Raw genomic sequence first — 27,589 nt, 5'->3', positions numbered from 1 at the left:
GGAAATGTCTTATTAATCAATTGTTTGTCTGCAATTCTGATTTGAAAGGAAAAAGACAGCGCAGCGGTTTTTGCGAATTAAAGTCCAAACTGTATTTGAGTCAACACAGTACAATGTCATTTAATGTGATGAAATATGTTCCATAAAAGCAGGAGCTGGGGAATGTTTACCTCTGTGTTGCATCACCTTTTCTTTTCATCAATAAGTGTGGCAACCTGGGCTGTAACAGCTGAGGCTTTGAAATTGGAAATCTTTCCTTGTTTTTTTTTCTTTTTTCTCCGTGATAATCTCACCTCATGTCACATCCAGCGTTTGCAAAAGCAGCTTGATGTTTGGAGACCACGGCACGTTATAAGATTGTGCTTATCTAGGAGTTGATTTGAAATTTTAACTTTTTAACTTCCCTTTTCCAGCTGGCAGTTAACTATGAATACTGACAACAGTCTTCCTATGTACTTCTGAATCCCGTGTTGCAACATTCACCCGTGAAGTTTTGTGCTGCAGAGACACCAGAGAGGTCAAAGGTCCCAGACAGTTCAGTTGAGATTTTGCTCACTGCTTCTTACGCCAAGCTTGTCTCGACTGCATGAATTATTTGATCTTATTATGGAGCTGCTGTGATGAAATACTCAAATCCTCACAATTTAGTCATTGCAATTTGGGAACACAGCAACTTTTATTCCTGTGCTATCACATGTTACCCGCTCAAGTGCCTGAAGTTTTGCAGGAACAAAATCCGTACTAAAAAAAAAAAAAAGGAAAAATAAATGTGTGAAGATGAATAAATAAATAGATAAATAAATAAAAACATGAATACATAAAAGCTAAATAAATGCATAAATAAATAAATAGATAGATAAATAAATAACGAGCTGATAAATAATTTAAATACCCTAATTAATAAACAAATCAGTGAACTCACAAGTGGAGAGGATGGAGGCAAAAACACCCGGCGAGGGAGGATGATAGAATAAAACGGTGACGGTTGACAAACGATTGGGCGAAATGCACAGCGTGAATGCGAAACGGAGGGTAAACATGCAAACTGGGGCACGGAAGGAATAAAACATTACTCCAGAAAGTACAACTCCAGATTTTGGAGGACGAGCACGACTGATACCAGCATTTCAAAAGTCGTCAGCACTTTGCGGCGGGGTTAGAGGTCGCATTCCTGCTCAAAATCAAATTGCTCCCGACGGGCGGGTCAGCAACGTGCGCGCCCTCCAGCCGCCATTAATCTTCCAGAAAGAAGTATAGTGGAACGGACTGCGAGGGAATGAAACAACTTTTGGAAATGAATCTGTAAGCTTGGAAATTACAAATATATTTGATTAGCGGATGAGCAGAACTATTTGTATGAATTTAAGATATTGGAAAAATACTTGTTTAATTTCATTTTACGAATCCATATATCTGCACTGCATAGTTTACTGAAAAACTGTGACCGTTTAAAACTAAAACTAAAACACACACACAAACACAGAGCATTGATATAATCCTTTATCATTTTAATATGTATTTTGATTTACATCTTAAAATTCAAATCTCTCGTTTTTTTTCTTTCAAACGTATTTTATTAAAGTCGAGAAAAAAAAAAACAAAACAAGTACAAACGCCACGTAAACATTCTGAAATGTTCATCATCAAGGAAGAATGTTTCACTGGAATTTTAATTTCTTTTTTTTTTTTTTTCGCCGGGCCTGTAACCCGTGACATTTAATCATCTGGGAACCGCCGTTATTTCTTTGCTTATTTCACCGCTGCAAAAAGGGTGGCGACGCTGACAGCTGGACGGGACGTACATTCAACCTTACGACTGCGCGTCGTCTCTCGATATTGCCTTTCTATAGCGGGTTATTATGACATAACACTGACGTCGCGTGCTACGACAAAAAAAAATAAAATAAAAGCATGTTTGGCAGCAGATTTCATCTCGGGACACATATTTCTAACAAAAAAAAAAACAGAAAACAAAGCAATGACGATGCGTTTCAAAGAGGTCAAATAAACCGTGACCGACGGGATGTCGGGTGTGTGACGGGATAAATAACGTCACGGCATTTCAACAAAATATTAGCGTTTTAAACTAGGGTCGTGGTTTCTAGAATGTCAATGTGAATTGCACAAAACACTAAAAATCAAAACCTCCATTCGAGAATTACACCAAGAGTCAATGTTAATGCATCCTCAAACAAGATGACGACCTGTCGGCGAATTTAAAAAAATCAGTCATTAGCGTCATGATACCGCACGGATTCGTCAGCTTGAGATGTATTGCTTTAAATGTGACATTTCATACCCATTTAAAGTGACCTTTAGTTACACTTTGACGATTTACTACACGATCAAACAGGTTTTCACATCATCAGCAGTACACGGGTTCGGATTAAGTGTAAAAAGAACCGATCGATCTTTTAGTCTTAAAAAATAAAACATTCAAAGGACGTTCGTCAGAAGAAAAACAGCCGGCTATCACAGGACGACCGACTAAGAAAGCGCCACTCGACCGACGTGATGTGCCGATCCGTCCTATCTCTGTACAGGCGCGTCGCTCGTGAATCATTTCGCGTTTTGATCGATTTCCCGACGATTTTCAGTGCAGCCGCCGGCTTGATGGCGACACAAGAGGGCGACGTGGCGACAAGACCGGTTTGGGTGGGGGGGGGGAACCAGGAAAACATGGCGGCCACACGGACGTAGACAGAAAGATCGTATATTCGAAATAAAACGGGCGTGAAACCCCATGCTATCATGTAAGATTTTCACACGCGCACACACACACACACACACACACACCGAGATCTATTTATTTGCATAACCCAGCTGGCTGTACAGTGTCCCCCCCCCCCCAAAAAAAAAAATGTTTTCTGATAAGTGTGACTTCGGAAGCGTTAAAAGTAAAAGTGGGGGGCGCCTGGTCTGAACGCACGGAGGGGCTTTTACATCTGGAATCACACGTGACACAAACTGCGAGGCGGGCCTTTTGATGCGTTCGTCTTATGTTTCTTCGTACTTGTCGTTAATCGTGATAACAAAGCTGCACGTGGGAGGCGGGCGGACTACTGCTCGCCGGTCTTTCCTTTAAATTTCACCACCATGACAGTGATGTTGTCAGGGCAACCGCGGTAGAAGGACTGGAGCACGATGCTTTTCGCTCCGAAATGAGGCTCGTCCAGCCGTTCCCTGATGAAGCGAACGGCCTCCTCGTTGCTGAAGGTGTCCCAGAGGCCGTCCGAAGCCAGAATCATGAACTCCGGCTGCAGCTTGTTCAGGTCGAAGGACATGACGTCGGGATCGGGGACGACCACGTTGAGGTTCTTCAGCGGATAGTCGCCCAGGGAGCGGGACATGGCCAGGATGCCCTGCACGCGCCACGAGCCGTTGAAACTGATGAAGCCACCTGAACGGTTAGAGAGGGAACGGTCAGAGAGCGACGGAGTGGGAGGCGAAGAGGATGCGGGGGAGAGAGAGAGAAGAGAAATAAATGCTTTCTATGTTCCAGCCATTACAATAATGAAATGATTGTTTTTGTCCCCCCTGAGCCAGTTGGCATCGGGATTCGCTGTTCCGCTGACGGGGATCGCACCGGAATAAAAGCAAGAGGAATCGGTGCCGCTGACATGTTGTCGTTCACCCGGCGCTCGTCAAACGAGCTGTTTACGTTGGATCGCTTTCAGCTCGTGTCACTTCCTGCGAGACCAGCTGCGCCTCCTCTCTTGTCTCAAATCTCTGATTTGCGAGCGGGGGGGGGGGGGACTGAACTGGAAACAGCTGGATCATTTGCATCTTTCCATTTTGGGCCGCGATCGCTTTCCTCATTTCCAAACTCGCCGCCAAGAGTTTTGAAAACACCGGGGTCAAGAGACCCGGCCCCAGAAGGCCTTGGAATATATGTAAACACGGAGAGTCTGCGGGGTTTCTATAATTAACTCTTAAAGAATTAACTCGAATTAACTGTCATGAACAGTAAAATGGATGTGAACATGGTGTCCTTGCCAATTTCATAGCTGCATCCTATTTCCAGCCAGTGTCTTTACATAACTGTTGGGAAAATGCGGCGCACAAGCGTTCTGTAACCAGCCCTCCCCGAGCGCCGCTCGTAGATACCACGTGAAAACGCCATCCCGATCGCAGCTATCGGCTAAAGGAGCCGATCAACTCGAATCCCGAAGCTCGGAGGTCCACCGAAGTCACGTCGCCTTTAAAAAGAGCGGCGCGTTGTAGCTTTTCCGACACGACGACCTCCCGTGATTTAGGATTCAGGGGCCGGTTCCCTTAATTAATATGCAAATTTTTCAACCGCAAAGTGCTCCATCACCCCGTCTCGTCCCGCAGACCCCGAAGAGCCGGCAAAGAGCTTCCATCGTTGACCTCCCTCCTCCAGGAACGTTATCTCTGGGCGCTGAGGCCTCCAAAGTCGGCACGGTTGTCGTCTAAATCAGAAATGTCACCCGTCGGGGACGCGAGCGGCCCGCGGGGGGGAGAAAATGCAGCGCCGACTCGGGGTTTCTTCAGTACCCGGGGCCGCCATTAGATGGAGGTGACGGGCCGTCCTGTCCACGTCTGGAAGCCGGCCCGTTGATCTCCGGGAGAACGTCGGCGGGGAGAAATATAGCTCGGGATACACCTTAAAAACCACCGCGCTCGGCTGGGTTTGATAACACGCTGCTCTGGAATCAGTCACGCGGGATTTTATGGCTTTACGGCGCCTTTCGCTTCCCAAGTTGTTGTTTCTTTCGACGGTTCGATCCATCCTGCGCCGTGGATTCATTTGTTTTGAAGAAAGATTGAGGGAAAAGAAAAAAAAGGGATGCACCATGTAGTCCTGGGCTGCAGCGTGTCAGGTGATTTGGGGACGGAAATAAAGACCGTGACGCTCCTCTCCGGCATCCCTTCGAAATATTTTGTTGTAACGCGGCAGTTTCAGCCCCGGCGTCTTGATTTTTTTGTGTTTTTAATTTCGAACCCCATATAATATTGGATAATTGTAACGGGCTTTTTAAGCTCTTTTTTTTTTTTTTTTTTAGTATAAACTTTGTTGATCCCCATAGGAGAAATTCTTTTGTCACAGCAGCGTTAACAGTTATAGCGTCAATAAATATAGAGTGACACTTAGACAATTGCAAAAGACATTATATTCTATACGTTTACACTTCAGAGGTTGTTTATTTTTTTAATGTGTATTTTCAGCTATGAAACTATTTCCCAAGCACGGGATAATTAACGTGCATCTCGTCTCAAATTCTTCGAGACTTTAGCTGCCGAGCGGGAACGATTGCAGGGACAAACGATGTCAAGGCGGTCGGCTTCGTGTCCCTGACATTCTCCGATTATTATTATTATTATTACGATTTTATTCAGAGCGTTGTGAAAAAGCCCTCTGTTACATTTCTGGTAGAAACTTTCCATTGTTTTGATTCGGTTGCCATTCAAGCTATTTTGGAGCTTCTTTCCAGCCTCGTCCCTGAATCATTATTGCCGCTGCGGTTTTCCAGTGGCTACACGAGTTTTATTGTTTTCATTTTTTTATGTCTGCTAATAAACCCCCGTAGTTAATGCATTTTGAATTTTTCCGTGTCATTTTAACATAATACCACACGATTTGTGCACGTTTTAATGAAATCGGTTCTTGTCTGATTCAACTGTTGTTTCTTAAATGAATTTCGCTAAAATGAATCTTTCAGAATTAATGTCTGTACCGTCGTGCTTCGGTGCGCTTTTAATACCCCTATAGTTGCTCTCAAAATTTTACAAGGCAGAAAATCTGAGTCACTCACAAGTCCTCTCAAATATCAAAACAATATAAACAAAGTATATAAATCAAAGCATCGTGCAGCTTGGCGTTATACCTCGGAAAGCCGACCGGCCAAAGCCAGAGAGCCTTATTAGGTAAACAATTGTTCTCTTGCCTGGGTGCGGGAGCGCTGTTTACCAACCCGATGTCTCGGTTTGCCGATGACACCGTGGTAATTACGCGAATATCAAACGGTGATGACACACCATCCAGAACACCGGGGGTAATTAACTGCAACCTTCCAGTCTGTGTGGAAACAATTAGGAAATGATCATTGACTGCAGACGAGCAGAGAAGTTAGAGGACGTCCAATTTCTTATTCAGGGAATGATCAAATGTTTTCAATTTCTTGGAGGATGGAAATTACCGCGAAGCTCAGCTGGCCCGGCAACGGCTTCATAATTGTGCTGAAAACTCAGCGGTCCCTCTGCTATCTGAGGATATAAATAGACCCGGCCAACCCTTAAACTCCTGATTAACTTGTAGCGCAGTTCTCCACTGATTTACTGCCAGGCATGGCGGGCTACCTCCGACCGGGCTGACGGAAAGGCCTCTTCACGATGCCTCGGCGAGTTCTCGTTCATAGCGCCCAGATACGGTAGCTTTGCGGCTCGGATTTCCGAGAAGTAAAACGGCGCCTCCTTGTCTTTCCTGGGCTTTGCAAAACATTCCCAAAATGAGCGTGCAATAAGTGAAGCACACTTACACTTGAGATATCATAATTAAAAAAAAAAAAAAAAAAAGGGGAAATATACCATCACCTGTGTGCAATACGTTGAGCAAACACCCCAAACTTCAAATTTTTGCGTTGGTATTATTTAATTTGCATCCTAAGGGTTATTTGTCTGCGATAATGACTGCTATCTGTCTGTTTCAGCCTCTTAAAAAAAGAAAAAAATCTTGCTCGCTTACGGTAAATAGTAATAATTTATCTGTATATATATTCATAACTGTGCAATATTTCATTTCACAACATCTGCATGTGCAATATTTTTTCCTACTCTTGTGCACTCCTTATCTTTCACCTGGTACTTAAGACCTTAAGACACTTTATAGCCTTGACTTGTTACTTAGACACTTTATAGTTTATTTGTATTTCTTATTCTCTTATTATTATTATCATTATTATTTTTACTGTTTATACAATTTTCTACTATTATTTATTATTGTTATGTTTTACTTGTAACTCTTGCACAACAATTTCCTTTGGGATAAATAAAGTTGTTCTTATTCTTATTTTTGTTATTCGGTTATCGGCGGCGTGCAGGAACAGAGGAGTGTTGTTGTGCCGCTTTGACGCGATGAAACCGAAGTTATAATCAAATCTAATCTAATTCAATCTGTCTCCGCTTTATTTACCGTACATATTTCCTTCGCATGTACTACTTCAATCATTTCTATAGGAGCGGATACACTTTTATTCCCACTTTTTTAGAATTTTCTGAGCGTCGACTCCGGCGACGCTTTCCGGTTCCTGAGATTGAGAAGCCGAGAGCTAATATCTGACTCGGAAAGTGTTCGTACTCCACGTTTATCTGGTTCTGTTTAGCGCCGGAGCGCGTTCTATAATCGGAGATTGTTTCCATTAAGTTGGGTAAAGATTGTTCAGCTTAAATAAATGATATCATCGGCTGCAGTCACGAGGTTTTGATGTCGGCCCGCGCACAGAGGAGCGCGACGCGGAAGGAGGGATAATATGCTCAGCTTTGATCATAAGAAGATTTTCTTTCATGCTTTCATAACAACAATCAAAGTTTTGAAGTTCCCTCAAGTTTTTAACCGAAGCGTTGTTTGCTGCGGAGGATCAGATGGGGAGGAAAGTCTGGACTGCAGCTGTTTTCTTACCCGCTTTCTTGATCCTCTTGCGCTCTTTGAGCTGGTACGGCTTGTGATCGTGCGATAACGGAACGGCGTTGCCGTCTTTATCGCACAGAACTCCACGTGAATCTCCCACATTGGCCACCGTCAGCTCCTTATCGGAGAGCAGGGCCACCAGACATGTCGTACCTGAGGCGGCGGAGAGGCGGGAGGGAGGGAGGGGGAAGAGATGGAGAGACAGCACAACCGCACCAGTTAATACAGACATCATCCTCTGTGGAGAAAAAAAAAAAAAATGAAATTCATTAAAAAGCAATTACTGAGAAATTTATCTTTTCATCAGTTCGCGGCAAAAAAAAAAAAAAAAGGATTCAAATGATTTAAAATACAAAGCGGGGGTGGGGGTTTCTGGAAAATAACATGAATGATCTGAAAGGGAACCAAAAGTTGTGGAGGCAGCATCTCCCCTCCCGTGATCCAGCCAAACAAAAACCTCGGCGAGGGAGCGGCTCTTCCCGTCGCCACTCGGCGAAACGCTTTCATTTCTTTGTTTGGCTTCGCCGGCCGAGCGGAACGGGTCTGCGATCGGAGAGCGAGGCCTATTGTGTCGGATCCAAAGTTCTGCGGAAAGGGATCGGATCCGCCTGTTCGGCCATCTGCTCGAGCGGACAAAAGTGCGAGGGGAAAGAGACGGGAGATGCAGGGAAGGGGCCGGACCGCCGGAGCAAACGCCGGAGGGGAACGGCTCGAACAAAGCCGCGCAACTATTGGAGTTCACGCCGCTGATAGAGACGCCACGCCGGCTGCAGTCTGGAAACGTACGTAAAGCTGGGGGGGGGATCTCTTCCCCCGTCTCTGCAGAACGCCACGGTTTTATTACTCCCTGATATAGCTTTGGGTAGGAAAAGGTAATAAACAGACAACTGTGTTAAAAAGAAGAGGAGGACGAGAGGGCTGTAAGAATGAGGGGAATATTGATGCGGCGTAATTGCAAACGGCTTAATCTTTCAGGGTTTGTTTGGAAAATCAATTTCTATTTTTTTCCATCATCATTATATGGCCAATCCCGATGCCCATGTATATGGCTCCTGCTGCACCGTGCCACGCCGTCCAGTTAATTATCCTTATCTAGATCCCATGGCACTAAAGATTATGAATTAAGGCGCCTTGCAAGCGCACCATTCCCTAATTAGCCCGGCCTCGCCCTGCCGAGCACACGCTTGAAAAACCCCCTCTAAAAACTGCAGAAACGCCGGAATATCGCCGGTACTCTACGTCGCGATAATCTCACTATGTGTGGAAAACAACAGATACAGTAGGTTTGCTTTTCACACTTGGAATTATGAGGCCGGGCGGAACGCCGGCTGGTTAGCGCTGGTTTGGAAGGAAATGGTCATCGCGTTCTCACCGCCGCCGTTGTAGAAACGGCGAAGGAGCGCAGATACCTGGGGACTGTCCTTGACAACCTCCTGAGGTTCTCCTCAAACCCTGGGGAGATCCAGCGGCAGTGCCTGCTCAAGAAGGTCATTCAAGGTTAGCGGCACAATCCTTACGTATTACGTCTTCACCGAAAACGAAATGACCTCTCTCAAGCTTCCGCGACAGTCGAATCCTAAAAACAGCCAAAACGATCCTCGCAGACCAGACCCGCATCTTCCAGCATCTCCACTCAGGTCTTACCAGCCCAACCCTGCCGCTCATGATGTATTTATTATAGAAATGCAGAGCGCAGTTTACTTCACAGTCTCTTCCAATGGTACAATTTGCACAATTCTGCATCTATATCATACACATATATTCACCCATTTATTTATTGATATACCCCTTGTGGCTCCCGATTGCCTCTCGCCCACAAAAACCATGCGGGAGCTTCATGGGAGACCCTGAGTGGCCCGGATATGAATGACAGGATGAACGATTGCACGTCTCCATATGTTCCTCTGATCGATCTGCGAGCGCGGGATGAGCGTTATCGATAACGAATAAATGAATAATTGCATCGATGCAATCGGTCGTAGCTTGGACTTTCCATCCATGTGGATAATATAATGCTCAAAGAAATAAAGGGAACACTTAAAATGTCCACTTAGGAAGCAACACGGATTCATTTGGACTTGCTTTAAGGACATTGCACATGTTTTTCCACTTTAATTTGGAGTGTGACTCCAAATCCGGACATCCATGGGTTGATAACGTTTGATTTCCATGGATCATTTTTATGTGATTTTGTTGTCATTTTGTTGAATAAGAATATTTCATTCATTCAGATCTAGGATGTGTTATTTTAGTGTCCCCTTTATTTTTTGGAGCAGCGCATGTGATGCATTTGACTTCACGTCGCTTGATTTCGGTCTCGGTCAGCGCTCGGATAACTCCTCGTTGGGGGTTTTAGTTTTTTAGACCGTCCGAGGACAAGAGGGTCCGGCGTTGGCATGAAGGGGAAGCCTCGATTTACTGGAATGGTGCTTAAATAGTCCAAAACCCGAGCGCGGCGCGTCCTCGTTGTGATCACCGGCCGAAACGTCGGACCGCTCCGCTTCGTATCACCGAGCGGATTCGCTCGCTCTCCAAACCGAGGTTGCGCAGACTGAATCACATGGATGAGCCATTTGGCATTTCGGCGAAACATGCGAGGGCAGGACCGTGGCCTCCCTGCTCATTGTCTGCCTCCGAGCCTCGCTCAAACACCACCTGCCCGTTAGTCAGAGCCTTTTTTTTTCTCCCCGACGAGCCGCCTTGCGATCCCGGCTGTGTCACGGGAACATTACATGAGCAACAACATGTCGCTTTAGCGCGTTTGTGCTCCGCGAACTGGGTATAGAAGCTCCGTGGACACCTTTTAGGGTTCCTCTGCTGGGAGCTTTGGTTTGAGGGGTCCGTGAAACATCTCAAACTCCACGGAAGAGTATGATTTTTAAAGGTGAATTAATTTCACGTGAAAACAAGACGAGGCGATGGTATGTTAATGTAGAATTTCACCATTTCAGTTGCTGTCAGGGACACGTCAGGGTCTGATTATAAGAAACACTACCTTGGTCAGAAAATATGATGAATTGTGTTTTTGCCCACGCTGCCAGGTTTTGGATGCAAAATAAAAAGCTCAAGGTCTGACACACACAAACACACACAGACACGTTTGAGTTATTCATGCTCAGGACTAAAACATTTCAAAATCAGACATTTACAAGTCTGAAACGATCACGTGTTCTCAGTTAGTTAAGCACAGATGTGCTTCTAAACTGTCCTTAGAGGACAGAGTTCATCACACACAGGTATAAACTCACAAATTCAAATAAGATTTCGTAAGCCACGGTGTCGTAAACCGGCTTTTCTACACAACCATGCCAGTCAAGCCCATGTGTGTGTTGCCATTTGATGCCACAACAGATTAAATGTCCTTGGAAAAAAAAAAAAAATCTAAAGGGAGAAGCAATGCGGGTGTGTAACAAATTACTGCGTACATATTTACTATGTGCTAAATTGTATTTGGAGGGGAATGGAGTGTGTAATACCGTTTAATGTCAGCAGACACTTCAGTGAAAAAGCAATTAAAACAACCATTAACCTCACTGGAGTCAGAGAATAAAATGAGTCATAAACAACCGACAACTGTCTCAACCTTCATTCGACAACAAACGCGCACCAGGAGCAGAGAAACCAAGCTAAATCGGCATTGGCGTGCCGGGATTACGGAAATGTAACATTGGCCTCGTGTCTGACATCTCAGTAACAACACAATGTCGATATAATATCACTTCCGCTTGGGAAAAATGACATTATGATTTGCTAAATCTCAGAGGCAGAGGATTCTGTCATTCTGATGGATATTTGAATTTGGTCAAAATTCGTCTTCCTTTTCCGTGTCCAGCTTATGGTGGACTGGAAATCGAAGTCTTACCACGATGAGGCGGAGAGTTTTAGCAAGCGTAAAGGAAAGCCAGCTTTATGTTGACTTATTTAAAGGTCTGAATGCAATGGGATTTATTCACTTTCCCTTGAATTTTATTTGAAAAAATAAGAGAAAAAATACAGGATACAAATATAGTTTAACTGTTACCAGCATATGAGGGAGGGGATATAAACTAAATTCTATAAAAGATTTGCACTCGCGTCTGCTGAGGTGACTTTTTGCAACTTAAACTACTTGGGGTGTTGGGGCTCACAGATCTTAATCAATATGTTAATCATAAAATCAATAATCTACTGTAATGGCACGGCGGAGCAGTGTTTAGCGCTTTCGCCTCACAATTAGAAGACAATGAAGAGATAGCAAAAGACAAATAAATATACAGCGAAGAGAACAACAACAACAACAATATTAAGGATAAGAATGGACGATAGAGGAAAAAAAAAAAGAGCAAGGGTGAATACAGAAAACCAAAATGACAACAGGGATAGGAACATAAACAGTGACAATGACAAAAATAAACAAAAATAAGCAGCAAATGGGCTGAAAGAAGTGTAAATAACAAATGAACAAACGAATGAATACTTCTTGTTGTTTATTCGGATACTGCCGTTGCCGATCCACGTCACTATATGTAAAATGCCCCTTTCCTTTAAAAACATTTTAAAGTTAGTGTTTAACCGTCTCGCGAAACGGAGCCTAACGGAAAGTAAAACCGGACTTTGCAACGAAGACTAATTTCGGGAACGTCTACGTGAAGGTCAGAGGCAGAAGAAGGCCGGGCTGCACGAGGCTACGTGCTCCCCGGGATTCCATTAATGTCCCGACTCCCTTATCTTCCTTTCATTCCTTTTGTGCTTTTGTTTGCTGATAAACAGCGAAGGGATGAAGGTACACGGGGATAAGGCTGATCTGATGACTCCTGCCGACCGGGGAGGTTGTGCTGAGACTGCCTTTATCTGCTATCCCTCTCTCTCTCTCTCTCTCTCCGTCTTCCTGATTCCCCGCATTCGAGTTACAAACGAAGAGGCAATGGTGCGTTTCGCCGTAAATGACGATCAGATACGATGAACCGGTCAGCGCTTCCCCCCGCGGGACGAGAGGCGAGTAAGCCGGGAACAAATACGCCGACAAATTCAGAACATTTGCGGTCTCGGTGTAGAATCTTAAAAACACGGGTAGACCGGGTGGATCGGCGGAAAAGAGGTTTCGGCGAGTGTTTTGGAAGCGACACAGACGAGCGAGTCGATGCTTATCCGCGGCGAAGGCCAGGATGAGCAGGATAAGAGAGGATGAAGAGGTCGGAGGCGGTTGAGTGTGTCAAAAGGTAACGTAGGCGTGAAAAATCGACACTTCCCGAGAGGAAAATCAGCCGTCGCCTCAGGTGCGGAGTCCTCCCACCATCTTTATCCTGTTTCAGCATGGAAATAGAGTTGAAGTATGGGAGGTTTCCCTCAGTCCTGCCGCGATAACCCAAACCTTCCCCCGATCGCCGCCTTGAAAATGTATTTCTGCGTGTTAGCTTTTGCTCGAAGGCGTCCGCGGGGGCTCTGCCGCGCCGCCAAAATCAGGAAGCGAGACTTTCGGCGCTTCGGATCGCCTCCTTGTCTCTGCATAAACCGCTGCGATTCTTCAAAGTTTGGCGAAGCGTAATGAGGCCCTTGGTGGGCTCTCAGTCCGAAAAGCAAAAACAAAACGCTGAAGAGGTGCTTTTATGCTTCTTCGGCGGCTCTGCATCAGGTGCGGATGAGACGTGCAACCAAAGGATGTTTTAAGAACAAAAACACCCTCTTTCCAAATATTTATACCCGAAGGAACAGGAATGGTGCGAGAAGGTCCCCTGTTGGATTCCCACAGCGGGCCTTTCTAGGTGGAGTCTACATGTGCTCCTCGGGTTCCTCCACTTGTCCAAACACCTGCAGGAGGTTCACTGGAGACCCTCCTTCCCAGATGTGAATGTCTCTATATGACATGTGAATGTGAGGGTGAATGGTCGTACATCTCGAGAAGACCAATGAATGTTTACATGTCTCTGGATGGCATTTTTTAATTATAATGCATTAATAAAAAAGAAATTTCTCTGCATTTAACCCATCGTGGATCAACCATTAACAGTTGGCACGCCGTCGAGCTGCACCAGGGGAGCAGTTGGGGGTTCAGTATCTTGCAAAACAACACTTGGACACACAAGGAGGAGGCTGGAATCAAACCAGGAATGTTCGGTTCCAAGAACGATGGCTCAATATATATATATTTTTGTATCAATATGATATCTGAATGAAAGAATGAATGGTTGTCTGTCTCTATATAAGTGAATGAAGGCATGATTTTTTTAGTCTCAATATGATGTGCGTATGAAAGAGTGAATGTTTATCCATCTCTAGACGACGTGTAAATGAGAAAGTGAACGTCTATTTTATGTGTGAATGAGAGGGTGAATGGTTTTTATCTCTATATGGCGTGAATGAGAGAGTGAACGCTTGTATGTCTCTATGAGAGGAGTGAATGGTTGTATGTCTTTGAAAGAGCGAATGAATTTTGAAAGAGTGAATGCGGTGAGATTCATGGCTGGTGAGGCACTGATTTTATCACAATCATCTTCATCACGCCTACCATGAGGCAGGAGAGCTGCGTGCCTCACTTAGTGGCTCTTGGCAGACGTTTTATGATCACTCAGCACAAGAAACTAGTAACGCACATGCAGTTGTTGACAAAAAAAAAAAACACTGTACATTGGAAATACAATTCATATAGCAAAAGGTTTTAAACATTTTAATAGCGACAGAGAGACAACCAGTCGTCATTGCGCCATTTACGTTGAGGCTCGACAGTCAGCAGCCTCATCGCACTTCTCTTCTCAGTATTTGAACAGCAAAAGTGACAATCCAGCCATTTTGAATTAAAAAAAAACAATCTAAAACTGGTGAAGTTAAATGAGAAATACCTTTATAGTGCAAAATAGATGGCTGGAATGCAAAACCTCCTATCTGCAAATTTTTCGATTTTGGGTTTTTACATTGAATGGTGTGAAATGGGACGGCTCCACATTTTCAGTCTATTTGCAAGATAATCCCGCCCTTTCTTTTGACACAAATGTCACATGACAAAACTCTTATATGCACAATGAAGCAGAAAAAATTAGGAAAAAAAACATTTATCTGCATTGTCAGTGGTAAAAATACATGCTATGTATTTTTCAATTATAACATAGATATATAGTCTGTGAACAGTAGAATATTCTTAAATATCTTAAAAAAAGACCATATTATAATCAAATGAAAAGTTTTTTCATTTCCTGAAAAAAATGTTTTTTTCCAGATAGGAGGTTTTGCATCCCAGCCATCGAAATCACTGATAAACATCACATTAATTCTTCTTTTCTTTCCAAGATTGGCAAGTGAGGCACAGCCTCTCCTGCCTCCCCTGACTCCACGTCACTGGAATGGCTGTATGTCTCTAGATGACGTACAATGAGAGAGTGAATGTTTGAATGTCTTTATATAACGTTTGAATGAGAAGGTGAATGTTATTTGTCTCTATAAGACGTGAATGAAAGAGTGAATATTTGAATGTTTCTATATGATGGATCGCTCCAGAGCGAACCCTTCCTCTCGCCCAATGACTGCTGAGACAGACTCCGGCATTCCCGCGACCCTGACCGCATTATTAGCGGTATAGATGATGGATGAATGAATGGATGAGTGAATTACGTGCCGTGTCACCAGGCAGGTTCAAATTTAGCAACAAGCCTTAAAAAAATTATAAAGCGGTCGCGGTCCGAACAGCTGGCGTGCGACTCGGTGAGATCGCCCCGCCTGGGCGGATGCCCTCCCAGGTGAGATGACCCAGCTTTTTTCCTGGCACCCCCTCCGTGTTACGAAAGTGATTATCTTTCAAAAACTAAGTTCGTATCCAACCGATCTCACTAGGGAAGATGATCTTGCTATTTTTTTTTTTTTTTGCCCTTATGCATCCAGGTTTTGCGGGTCTGAGCGTGGAATCGGTCCAATAACATTTTAAGGACGCCAGGATCGGCGTCTGCCCGTGTCGCAGTTCTTGTTTTCGCTCGACAGGCTCATATTGTTCGCGTTATTGTGCGACGCCGTGGAAAGATCCCGGCCGGGACGGACCTCCGAATGTACCTCAGAATGTAAGTGGGAGTGAGTGAAAGCCCTCTGGGCCGGAGTGTCCGAGGTCCCGGGGTTGGAGTGCAGCGAGTGCAGCTTAATGGTTTGCAGAAGTTAAAGAATCACAAACAGCGTTTGCACGCTTCCTGTGGATGAAAGCAGACCTCGGTGTTCAGATCTTCACGCCGGCTTCAGCCTGTCAGCCGCAAGGACAATTAGCGTTCCCGCCGTGCAGCCGTCCGGCTCACGACGCGATGATAGAAATGATTGAGGGGAATATTTGTCGCGCTATTAATCATTTAAGCAGCAAAACATGCAGGGGAGAACAAACAAAAAAAAGTACCCAGCTCTAAAAATAACAAAATCATTGAAGACGGCCTCTCCATGCTGCAACGTGTCGCAAGAATTACAGCGGATTCTGCAAAGCATCGGGATGAGAGGTTCTTGTAACCTTCAGGTTTCGGTCTGCGGACGGACGTCCACATTTTTGTCTTTTAACCCGTTATTTAACCTTGGTTTTGTCTCGTGTGGGGTTTCCTCATTTCTCCTATCTACTATGCCGTGGCTGACAGCCACCATTCAGCAACGGTCATATGAAACAGAGGGGCATAGCATTAAGAGAAGATGTCCCCAAATTTGCAAAATGCTTGAAAATAACATGCAAAATGGTGGCTTGTTCTGAACATACCAGTGACGTGTAGTCAGTAGAGGCAGGTGAGGCCGGGCCTCACCTGGCATCATGGACATAAATAAGTAAAATGAAAAAATAATTTGAATGGTTCTATTTATTCAGTGATTTGTACTATAAAGTTATTTTCCACCTAACTTCACCATTTTTGGTCGTTTTTTTTCAAAATCACTGCAAAAAAAAAAAATCACATTTAGCGTTTAAATATGAAGAAGAGCCGTGCGGTGACGCGCCACCCAGCGGAGCCCGCTATGGATTGCGCAATAACTGCGCTGCCATGCTACACGGCTGAGACCGTATTGCCGTCTCTGTGGATGTCACTATTAAAATTTTCAAGCACTTCAAGCACTAATATACAAACTAAATTTCCATACTTTAGCTGATGTGTATAATTTTTTTCGTCAACAACCGTAACGTGTTTCTCGTGCCGAGCAATCGTAAAGCAGCAGCGAGGACACACTAAGTGAGGCACGCAGTGACGGTGCCTCATGGTAGGGGGCACCGCTGATCCCAGGGAGCCTTTTTACTACTCGGCTAAAGAATAATAGAATTTGCAATGGCAAGCTGCTGTAAACAGTTAGCAAGTGAAGTGCAGCCATCCAGGTATTTTTTCCTCTTGCTTTGCTCTATTTCCAAAATGGAGGATTACAAAGCTAAACTGAAAGAATTTTCTAAACTGGACTTTCAGTCCATAATAAGTGAGGGAAGACCGCCGCCGCCGCTAACGGATTTGCTTCAGACTAGAAGACGGAAGACTCGGTCCGTTCAAACGGAATAGTAAACTCGAAAAGGCTGGCTGTGTGGATGTCCAGTAAGAAAGCGCCTTTTCTGCTTTTCCTGCATTCTTAACTTCTGACAATCAAACATGAACGGTCGGCCACTCACATTCAAAGTCAAATCGCGCTAAAAACATTCGGGATGTCCAGGATAGATTTGGCTTTGAATGAACAGCAAAGACTCAACATCAGCATCCACAATGCTAAGCTAAAAGAAAACCGCTCAGCGCCGCATGGACTTGATTTATAAGTAAAGATAAAAGATAATAACGTTTTTTTTTTTATGTGCCTTTTTTCTATGCTGCAGTTTGTATATGTAAAGAATGTTGATATATTTTAAACAAAACACGTTAACTGCTGTCAATAAAATGGCGAATAAGCTACTCCGTAGGGTTCATATGTTTGTAAATCTGACCGACGACGTCAGCGCCTCACCAGCCATGAACCTCACCGCACGTCACTGGAACACACACCTGCTTCGTTGTAAGTGGCGGAGAGCTTTTCCAGCATGTCTCTGTCCAGATTCAGGATCTGCTGCTCCAGGATGGAAGGATAGGACAGGCCGCCTCGTTCCTTTTTCTCCTCCCTCTCCTTGTCCTTTTCCCTGTCTCGCTCCTTCTCCCTTTCATAGGTCAGTAGCTGCTGACGGAGAGCCTCGGGCAGGTGGGCCTTTGCAAAGTCAGCAGCTGCCTGATAATAGAGAGCACACAGAGACCAGAGAGAAACCGATGAAGTCAAGACATGGCGGGGAAAGAATACTTTCAGACGCTATCGGGCCTCGGCCGGTCGAGCTCAACGCGCTCTAAAGCGAACGCGGTTGACTTCATTTCACTTTGACGGCCGTGATGACGGCGTGACGGCTACAAGATGGGATTAGCTGGAGCGACAGAACGTAATATACGCTGTATCAAAAAAAAAGAAAATAGCATTTTCCAGCCCCTCAAGTCAAAATAAACCTGACAGACTTGCTATTGACAAGTCGAGAGACTCATTTAGAAGTTGTTTTGAGACACTGTATGCGATAGCAAAGTTCCCCCTCGGTCCCGGTGTTGTCTTGCCTCTTCGCTGTCGAGTTTGGGAAATAAGACTTTTCGGAAAAGTAAGTGACAGCTCGTGTCCGGGGATTAATCTTGCGAGAAGAAAAATAAAAACGTTGGCTCCCCACAGGGTTCTCTGTGACGTTCGTTGGCAAAAAAGTACACGGAAAGCACACGCATTTTAAGTGCCTGAGCACATATGGTGGGACGATGTGAGGACGTTTCTGCAGTCTGTTTTAACTCATCAACTAATTCATAATTTTATTGCTTATCCTGCACTCAGGGTCGTGGAGGGGGAGGGGGGTGCGGGAGCCAATCCCGTCCGTCATTGGACAAGAGGCGGGGTTCCCCCAGGACCAGCCAATCACAGAGCTGCATATTGAAACCTTCACCCATTCACCCTCTCCTTTATGTGTTATATAGAGACGTCTGACACGACGGCTCTGTTATTTTTGATTTTTTTTATTTTTTATTATTTGCACCACTTAATTACTTTTACTGAATTTATTTCGGTTCCTTTTTAAATCTGTATTTTGTTCATGTATGTATATGCCTGTAAGGTATCCTGGTGTGTCGAGTAAGGCAGCCTAACAATAATTTATCCTTTATTAATTCCTTTGGGGAAATATGTTCTCTGCAATTACCCCATCATGGATGAACCATAAGCTGGGGGCTGCCGTCCACCAGCGCTAGGAGAGCGGTTAGAGGTTCAGTGTCTCGCTCAACAACACTTGGATCCACCAGGAGGAGCAAAATCAGAAATGTTGGGTTGCTCTACCTCCTGCACCACACAGCCCCAAAAGGTGGTTACAGCTAGACCATAAAATAACATGAATTAATTGTTAAAATGTAATAATATTTATTATTATTGTAATTAACATTAACTCTGAGGATTTAGGTTCTCCAATGAACCTACTGCAAAGTTTTTGGACTGCGGGAGGAAACCTGGAGAAGCTGGAATTGAGATAAAACAAGCAAAAACCAACTACTAAGGTGTGGACAACAGAGATACAGCAGTGAAAAATGATCTCAAGACTAAAGCTTCTGCTCCCCGCTGACCGCGAACAAGAAAACCCCGACTCCCCTCCGACATGAAATAAACACGACACACGTGCACTGCTACTGCAGCACGCAAGCGCATCATCCCTCATCCCTGCCCCCCCACTTTCCATGACTCCGAGCTGGATCGGTAAGGCGGACCGGTCGGGGGTCACGGAGGTTGAAAAAATACGAAATATCCTGCAGACACAGCATTTCACCTGCAGCCTCACATAGCGCGCATTCCTTGTACGCCGCACTCCACGCCGGTTATTAAATAAAAATATAAAAATGAGTCTCCGTGTGCCGCCATGTGCTGAGCTTTTCGTTTCGAACCGACCCCGTCTCAGATCTCGCTCTTTCTCTGCAAAACTGCCTCTTCCTCCTCTTCTTCTATGCGTTTAAAAAGCTCTCTCTCTTGTTACTTCTCTATTCATGAGGCGCCGCGCTCTTCCTCGGGCTTCTGGCACCGCGCCGGTCTCCTTCAAGTACAAATTAACTCAAAGTTTCTCTCCGGTGAAGATGGGACTCTGCGCTTTTTCCAAACCCGCCGACCGGCCTCTGGGGAAATAATCGACCTCGAATCACCTCGACTGGTTTCTGCGCCCTCGTCTGGAGGCCATCGCCTCTTACGTGCCTCGATGGCCACCACAAACGGGTTGGTAGTCCGGTTTAAAGGTCATAAATAAATCGGGAAGCGTCTGTTTTCCTGTGCTATTCGGCGCCGGTTACTGAACAAAAGAAACAAAGCGGCGCCCTTTCATTCCTGACCGGGTAACCGACAAATCAACCCCGTTTGAAGCTGCGCTCCTGCTGGCTGCATCCAAGACTAAATATTCAGGGTTAGGAAACGGCACATCGAAACCAGCTTATAGCGTGACGGCAGAGAGGGAGATGGAGGAATGATAGCGGCAGCGGGTGGCGATGAAAATTGACGGCGTTATCTTGTATGGAGAACAAAAAAAAAAGAAAAAGGGAAAGAATCCAGTGCAATAATAAACGGTAGAATAAAACAGAGGATGAGAAATGAGATAAGTTGTCATGAAAGTGTAATTGAAATAATGAATGGGCTGGATTGAAGGGCACTGAGTGTGTGTGTGTGTGTGTGGGGGGGGGGGGGGGTCAAGGGTCAAGAGATGCCCAAACGCACAGCTCGAGGCCGAAAACGAAACGGGTTGAAATGGACAAAAAAAAAAAATAATGAGGCGATTGGGTGTGTGTGTGTGTGTGCTGCTGTGTGGAAAATAGGAAAATAAGGGAGAGGAAAAAGCATCCCATAGTAGACACATCAGGAGAAGAGAGGAAAAACAGCAATTACTTTAATAAGATTAAGACATTCTGTAGCCGAGGAACAGTGAGATCACGAAACATTAAACATTAGTCATTTGTTGGGATCAAATAAATGATTGGAGCAATTTTAAGCAATAAATTAGAACCAGGGGCGGCGAGTGATGGTTGTGTCTCTCTACAGGACGTCTGAATGAGACTTTGCAGTCGTGAAGGTAAAATCAGTGACTGAGTCATGTGTTTAGATTGATGATGTTTTAGCTTTAATGCTAAGCTAACTTAGCCGTGTGTATCGTGTCTCCTTCAGTCCGGGTAAGGTCCGGTGTGCATTGCAAACCTAACATAAGCCTTACACTGTATTTTTCGCACTATAAGGCGCACTTAAAATCCTTCAATTTTCCCCCGAATCAGCCGTGCGCCTTATAATCCAGAGCGCCTTATGTATGAACTCTTCTGCTTACTGACCTCCAACCCATTTCATGCGGCACACGGCGCTCAAACATCTGTCAAAATGTTTCACTGCGACTTTGGGAAGTTTTTGTCGGACCGTTCCCGCCTGACACGGGGTCGTCGTGTTTAAGTCGGTCCTTGGTTGAATTTGGGCTCCAATTGAATTTGAATTTGTGTGTGAGGACCCCAAAAAATGGTACCTGTTAAGAGACATGCTAACAAAGCAGAATTCAAACTATCAATTACGCAGTAGATGAGCAGCCGCCAAAATACAGAACAAAGACTTTCGGAGGGAACGAAGCAAAATGAATGAGATGAATAAAGTTTGACTAATTTGAAACTTTTGTTTTGCTTTATATACAGCATGTTTTATCATGCGCCTTATAAAATGGTGCGCCTTATCTATGCAAATAGACCCGTTGGTTGATATTGCACCTCATAGAAAGCTCCCCATGTGTGTTTACATGCAGTTCTCATCTTGTGTTATAATTATGCGTTGGACTCCAGGTGATTCACTGAGAACGGCTCCTACGAGGACTTTGTAAATTTACGAATTTGCGGATTTAACGCCCAGCACCGAGTTCGTCCGTCTCCCGCTGTTTCTCAATCACAAGACAAACAGAGATTGTACCAAGGCTGGGATATGAAAGGAAAATAAACCCAAAGCGACCTCTAGAACTTTGAAACGCCTTAATCTCGCTCATGTCATATAATCCCATTCACCCATCCTGTCCGTCTAACCTCAGCTCTGCTTCTCAGAGCAAAGCGGCTTGTGGCTCAAAGGAGGTCAAACGCTCAGTCCCAAAAAAAAAAAAAAAAAAAAAAAGAAAAAAAGAAAAAGGAAGGCCTAAACCCCGAGCAGCTTGTCCCTAAAAAAAGAACGGCGTATCCGCCACTCGGAACCAGTTTGGCCTCGGCGAGGACGGCAGAAAGAAGAAGGGAAATGTTGCAGAGAAAAAAGACTGCTTGTTAATGGTCACAGAGATGATCATAGTATTGATCTGAGGTTGTATCTCCCGGCCCTAAAACAGGCAAACCCTGCTGCCAACACATAAAAACAACCACCAATAGTCTCCTTTTACACTTCCACAATAAACTCGAATGAGATTCTCCGAAATTCAGAGCTAATCATGTTTTATTTGCTTCAAGAATCTCCCGTTGCAAGGACGGTCCGGAATCATCGACTCAGAAGGGGCCAAAGCGGAAGGATCCCGAGATCTTTGTCTCTTTTTTTTTTTTTTTCCCCCGCATTGTCTCCTCTCCTTTTCATTTCCCAGCCGTCTCCACCTTCTAATGACTCGTCTGAAGGGGGGATTTAATAAGGAACTGCAAAGCGCAAACATTCATTCAGTCGTCGTCTGCACCGTTTTCCCTGCGGTCGGGATCGCGGGGGAGCCGGAGCCCGACCCGGCTGTCACATATACAGACATAGAGCTATTCGCCCTCTCATTCACACATGTAAACATACAACCATTCACCCTTTCATATTCACCAGCACATAGAGACACAGTCATGCTATCATTCATCTATGCGGACATACAACCATTCACCCGCTCATTCACATGTCATTTAGGGACATACATATACATATGATGCCATTCAGGCATGTATCATGTATATGATGGATACCACCTTTCACCCTGTCATTCACACGTAAAGTGGACATACAACCATTTACGCTCTTATTCATATCTGCAACCATTCACCTGCTCATCCAGGCATGATATACACACATTATGTATCTTGTTTATGATGGATACCAACAATCACCCTCTCATTCACATGTCATGTAAACAACATCATTCACTCTCTCATAACATCACAGGTGCAATAACTATAATAATAATAACAATAACAATAACAACAATAATAACAACAACAACAACAACAACAACACCAACAACAACAATAATAACCATAATAATAACAATGCCAATAATAATGATGCAAACAACCTCCTTGCTTTCACATGTAAATTGAATGCTAATAGGGCTAACTTCAGCCTTTACTAAAATTGTCATTCTCACTTTACATTTTGCTCTTTGTTTTTCTTTTTGCTTTTCTAATTCATTTTTATGGCTTGAATCAGATCTGGGTACTAATTTCACAAACTGTAAGATTTGCTGGTATCCCAAGAAAAGTTCTTTGAATCTCTAAGTAATACAGAAACACAACCATTCGCCCTTTCGTGAACAATGAAAAATTCAGATCGGGGTTTGTGATAAATGAAACTGTGAGCGGCTGAAAAAAAAAACATTTCAATCATCAATTTATTTGTTGTTGGGAATTACTAGCAGTTGAGTTGATGGAATTTCTCATTCCTTGACGTCCATGGACAGATTGAACGGAAAATGATTTACAGGGAGGCTAAAGTAGCCCGAGGTTGGTGTTTTAGCTCGATGAGCTTTGTTTTTTTCTGTGTTTTTTTTCCCTCCGGATCTTGAAACAATCTTGCAGTATTAATAGCTGAAAAAATATTTTTCTTTTAGCCCCCAGACACGTGTCAGCGAGTCCGGGTCCCGACACGAGGTAGCGGGCTCGGCGTGCAATCAGTCAAAGCTGGCACCAAGCGTCACATTGGGCTCTCCTTCACAGCAGGCTTCACTTGAATCGCACACTGTGGTGCAACACACACACACACACTAACACACACACACACACCTTTCCATCCCGACGGGCATTTTTTCCTTTTAACCCGTTGCATGATGGGGCGCATCACGTAAACGCTCCCCGCTGACGGAGGAGCCACTTGGAAGCGCCGTCCAACGTGTTCGGGGGCCTTTTGAATACTTTCATCCAGCATCAGGACGGTTTTTCTTCGGAATCCGCCGGAGGGGGCGGGGGGAGGTTCATAAGTGGAGGAGAAAAATATCCTTTTTTCTGCAGCCTCTCTGACAGATCAGGCAGGCGGCGGCTGGAGGAAGGAAAAGGGAACAGAGGAAGAGGCGACGAGGAGGAGTGTAAAAACCATTCATTAGTATCACTCAAGCACACCATTAGCAGAGGAGAGAGTCGGAGGGGGAGGGAGCGTCCCTCAGGTCTGAGGACGGGGCCGTCAAAGCGGCGAGGCTGCGGATCGACTGCACCAGCACCAACAGGTCAGGACGTCTATTTCGCGTGTCAAACTCAAGGCCCGCGGGCCAAATCCGGCCCGCATCTTTGGCCCGCAGGATCCAAATAGTATTTAATTACTATTAGAGCTGGCCCAAGTCCTAGTACAAGTCCAACGATCCACTACGAGTGCTGGCAAGCGCGAGCCCCACCCACTCATCCGCTGGCCTTGCTGAGTCCACCTGTTGTCCACTGCCAGCTACCTCTCTCCCCCAGAAAATGGGTAAACGAAAGGTGGAATTTGAAAAAGGGGGTTTCTAGAAAGGCTGGAGTTACAGTTTGTGTTCATAGAGAGAGAAGCAACACAGCTCTTAATTTTTAACAGCAGAGTAGACTCAGATGGGGATCAGCATCTTCAAATCCGGGAGCGCCAACTCCGGGTTGGGGAAGAGGTCCTTCCCCAACCCGGAGTTGGCCGAACTGATCTGTGGTGGTGAAGAAGGAGCTGAGCCAGAAGGCAAAGCTCTCAATCTACCGGTCGATCTACGTCCCCACCCTCACCTATGGTCCAGGGCTGTGGGTGGTGACCGAAAGAACGAGATCCCGGATGCAAGCGGCCGAAACGAGTTTTCTCCGCAAGTTGGCCGGACTGTCCCTTAGAGATAGGGTGAGAAGTTCGGCCATCCAAGAGGGTCTTGCAGCAGAGTTGGGCATTTGGTCAGGATGCCTCTCGGGGGACGTATTCCGGGTATGTCCATCTGTGAGGAGGCCACAGGAAAGACCCGGGACAAGCTGGGGGGAATATGCTTCTAGGGTGGCCTTGGGATCCCCCCTAGAGGGACTGGACCATGTGGCCGGGGAGAGGCAGGTCCGGGCCTCTCTGCTCCGGCTGCCGCCCCAGCGACCCAGATCTGTGCAGAGGAACTTTTGAGGTTAAGATCAACGCATGGCACTACTACGGGAAAGGATATCTTGGAAGCGGTATGCGTAAATGAAATGGGTTAAACTTGTGGCGCTGACAACAGACGGAGCGCCCGCGATGTGCGGTCAAAAGAGTGGACTAGTGGGCAGGATCTGGGGGAAAATGCACGAGGAATTTCTCAGGATAAGCTGCTTTCGGCAGCCCGTTCTCATCCCAATACGTCGACGGCCTGACCAATGTTGAAGGCTTCCTTTCGTGTCGCATACCGACGCATCAGCAACCCCTTTCTCGTCATTTTTCAACGGACCTGGAGCGTCTCGTCTACATCAACACCTGAATTTCTCTCTAAACCTAACGAAAATAAAAGCGGAGTTAGTATAATGACACGTGGGAAGGTGTCGTTGAAAAAATTTTGGGAAAATATTGGATGATTCTCCGGGTTTGTCGAAAAATGATGAAAAATGGGGCGCTCAACATCAGAGCGACAATTGAGATGTAATAGGTTTCCTTTTTGTACTTTTTTCTTGCCAACACAAGGCATATTGGATTTTATTTGAAGGAATTTTTTTTTTGGCTGTGGAAAAATATGTTCATTAGAAATTACCATTGAAATGCTGCAAATAGAGCCATAAGAAATTGTTGCAGCTGATTTTTAATTTATTTAATGTTTAATGTTGTTTTTATCAGCAATAATTTAAAAGCTTTGTTAGTTCAGGGTGGATTTGATCATATCTTCTCAATACATTTTTCAATACACATTGAACCACTTTGGCCTTCGACTTGTACCGATTTTTACATTTTTAAAGTTTGAGTTTGACACCCCTGGTCTATTTGGTCTCGATATTCAATCTGAACAGTGTGGTGCCGGGGCAAATCTTGATCGCCGACCCCAAAGACTTCAACAGAAGGACTCATTTAAAGTAATTTCCAGACTATTGAGCGCATCTGAATATAAGCCGCACCGGTTAAAATAGATATATATGTCCATATATAGGCCTCGCTTGTTTATAAGCCACAGGTGTCCAGGTTGAAACATGAGATATTTGCACACAAACATTTTTTTAAACGTTCAATCAATAACATACCGGTAACATCCACAAATAGGTACTGGAAATGCTTTTTTCCGAGCAGTGCATCAAACACGGCTGATGAAAAAGATGAATAATACATAACACAAGGAAAAGTCCATCCATCCATCCATCCATCCATTTTTTATCCCCGCTTTGTCCTCCTCCAGCGGATCCCTATCTTGTTCTTCCTCCTGCGCACTAAAACCGTTAAAGTCGTCTTCTTCTGTGTCGGTATCGAACGACCTCAGAATTTCTCTGGTCCGATGTGAGGAGGCTAAATGTTTTGGGAGCGTGAAGCCCAAAAATAATCCATAAATTAGCCGCATCGTTGTTTAAGCCGCAGTGTTCAAAGTGTGTGAAAAAAGTAGTAGCTTATAGTCTGAAAATTACAGTATTGTGAAATATTCCGGGTATAAAAACACGGATGAAACATGAAATAAACGCTTTGTTAATAGGAATTCTTTTCTCTGAACACCTGAGCATCTGAACTGCTTCAGCTGGGAGAAATACTTTTTCAATGCTATATGTTTTCTATTAACTTTAGTTGCAAAAATGGCCTTGAAAGTTCAATTGTAAGCGGCAATCTGTGTGGAACACACAGCGTCAGGAACGTCCCTCGGAACTATTTCACGAAATATCCTAGTTGCACCTGTTCTGGAGCTCTTCACTGACCTGAGGAGGTAAAAGAAGTAACCGAGATGCACAAAAAGCTGCAGAAAAGATAACGAGTTCTGAGGAAACGCAGGACCCAACGCAGGTTGCTCGGCACCAGTCTCTCTCGACAGAAAGGGTTCACTAAATACCGTATTTTCACGACTATAAGGCGCACATAAAAGTTTTAGATTTTCTTCAAAAGCCACGTGTGCGTGGTAGAGAACACCATGAGGACGTTATAGGGGGAAGCGTGGGCGTTGATTGTATATAGAAGAACGGGTGTGTGCGTTATACAGAACATCGTTGTTTAAACAACCCTGAAAACATGGCTGACAAACACATCCAGCCCAGCCACATCAATAACATGGACGAGGTCCCGGTGAGTCACGCCGTGGAGAAGAAGAGGACCAGCACGGTAGCGAGACGCACAACGGGGTACTAAAAGTCTTCTTGGAGACCACGGTTTCACTAAGAGTGGAAGACAACGCTGGGCGAGTTACGCCGCAATTTGGGATCGGATTGTTGATGCTTGTGCTCGCGTGTCCGCCGGCGCTGTTGTTCCAGCTTTCGCAAAAGCCGGCGTTATTTCCGAGGAGCCGCAAAGCACGGAAAGTGACTCTGACAGTGAAGAAAGTGAACCTGGCATGTTTGATAGAGATTTAGCGCAGCTGTTCAAATCAGAAACAGAGGATGAGGACTTAAATGGGTTCGATTGATGGCGATTACCGGAAAAAAAAATGTGAATACCAAACTCAGTTTAGCTCCCGCTCTATTTTTAACCCTCATATTATGTTAAGGGTCAATTTGACCCATTGGGTCAATGGGTGAAATGGGTCAAATTGACCCTTAACATGATATGAGGGTTAAAAATGCACACTCGTATGCTTGTGTGTGTTGTTGTTGTTGTAAGGTGGACGTAGTAGAGGACACCATGAGAAAGTTAAAGGGGGAAGTGTGGGCGTGGATTGTA

At 44.8% G+C, this 27,589-nt stretch overlaps 1 protein-coding gene across 1 annotated transcript in view; it reads right to left on the bottom strand.

Annotated features, from left to right (window-relative positions):
- Positions 1-1,487: 1,487 nt before the first annotated feature.
- ppm1lb (protein phosphatase, Mg2+/Mn2+ dependent, 1Lb) overlaps positions 1,488-27,589 on the bottom strand; it is a 58,357-nt gene continuing 32,255 nt past the window's right edge. The window contains exons 2-4 of the mRNA XM_086164224.1: positions 17,584-17,800; positions 7,640-7,801; positions 1,488-3,400 (exon numbers count right to left, since the gene is read on the bottom strand). Coding sequence (XP_086020350.1) covers positions 3,060-3,400; positions 7,640-7,801; positions 17,584-17,800 — 720 coding nt within the window. The 3' untranslated portion in view covers positions 1,488-3,059. The remainder of the gene's footprint in view (positions 3,401-7,639; positions 7,802-17,583; positions 17,801-27,589) is intronic.

Source organism: Fistularia commersonii, chromosome 18, assembly GCF_037954325.1.
Source record: "Fistularia commersonii isolate RoL2024-O1a breed Wild chromosome 18, RoL_Fcom_v1.0, whole genome shotgun sequence".
In the NCBI taxonomy this organism is placed as follows: Eukaryota; Metazoa; Chordata; class Actinopteri; order Syngnathiformes; family Fistulariidae; genus Fistularia; species Fistularia commersonii.
This window is presented reverse-complemented; position numbering and strand designations above follow the sequence as displayed.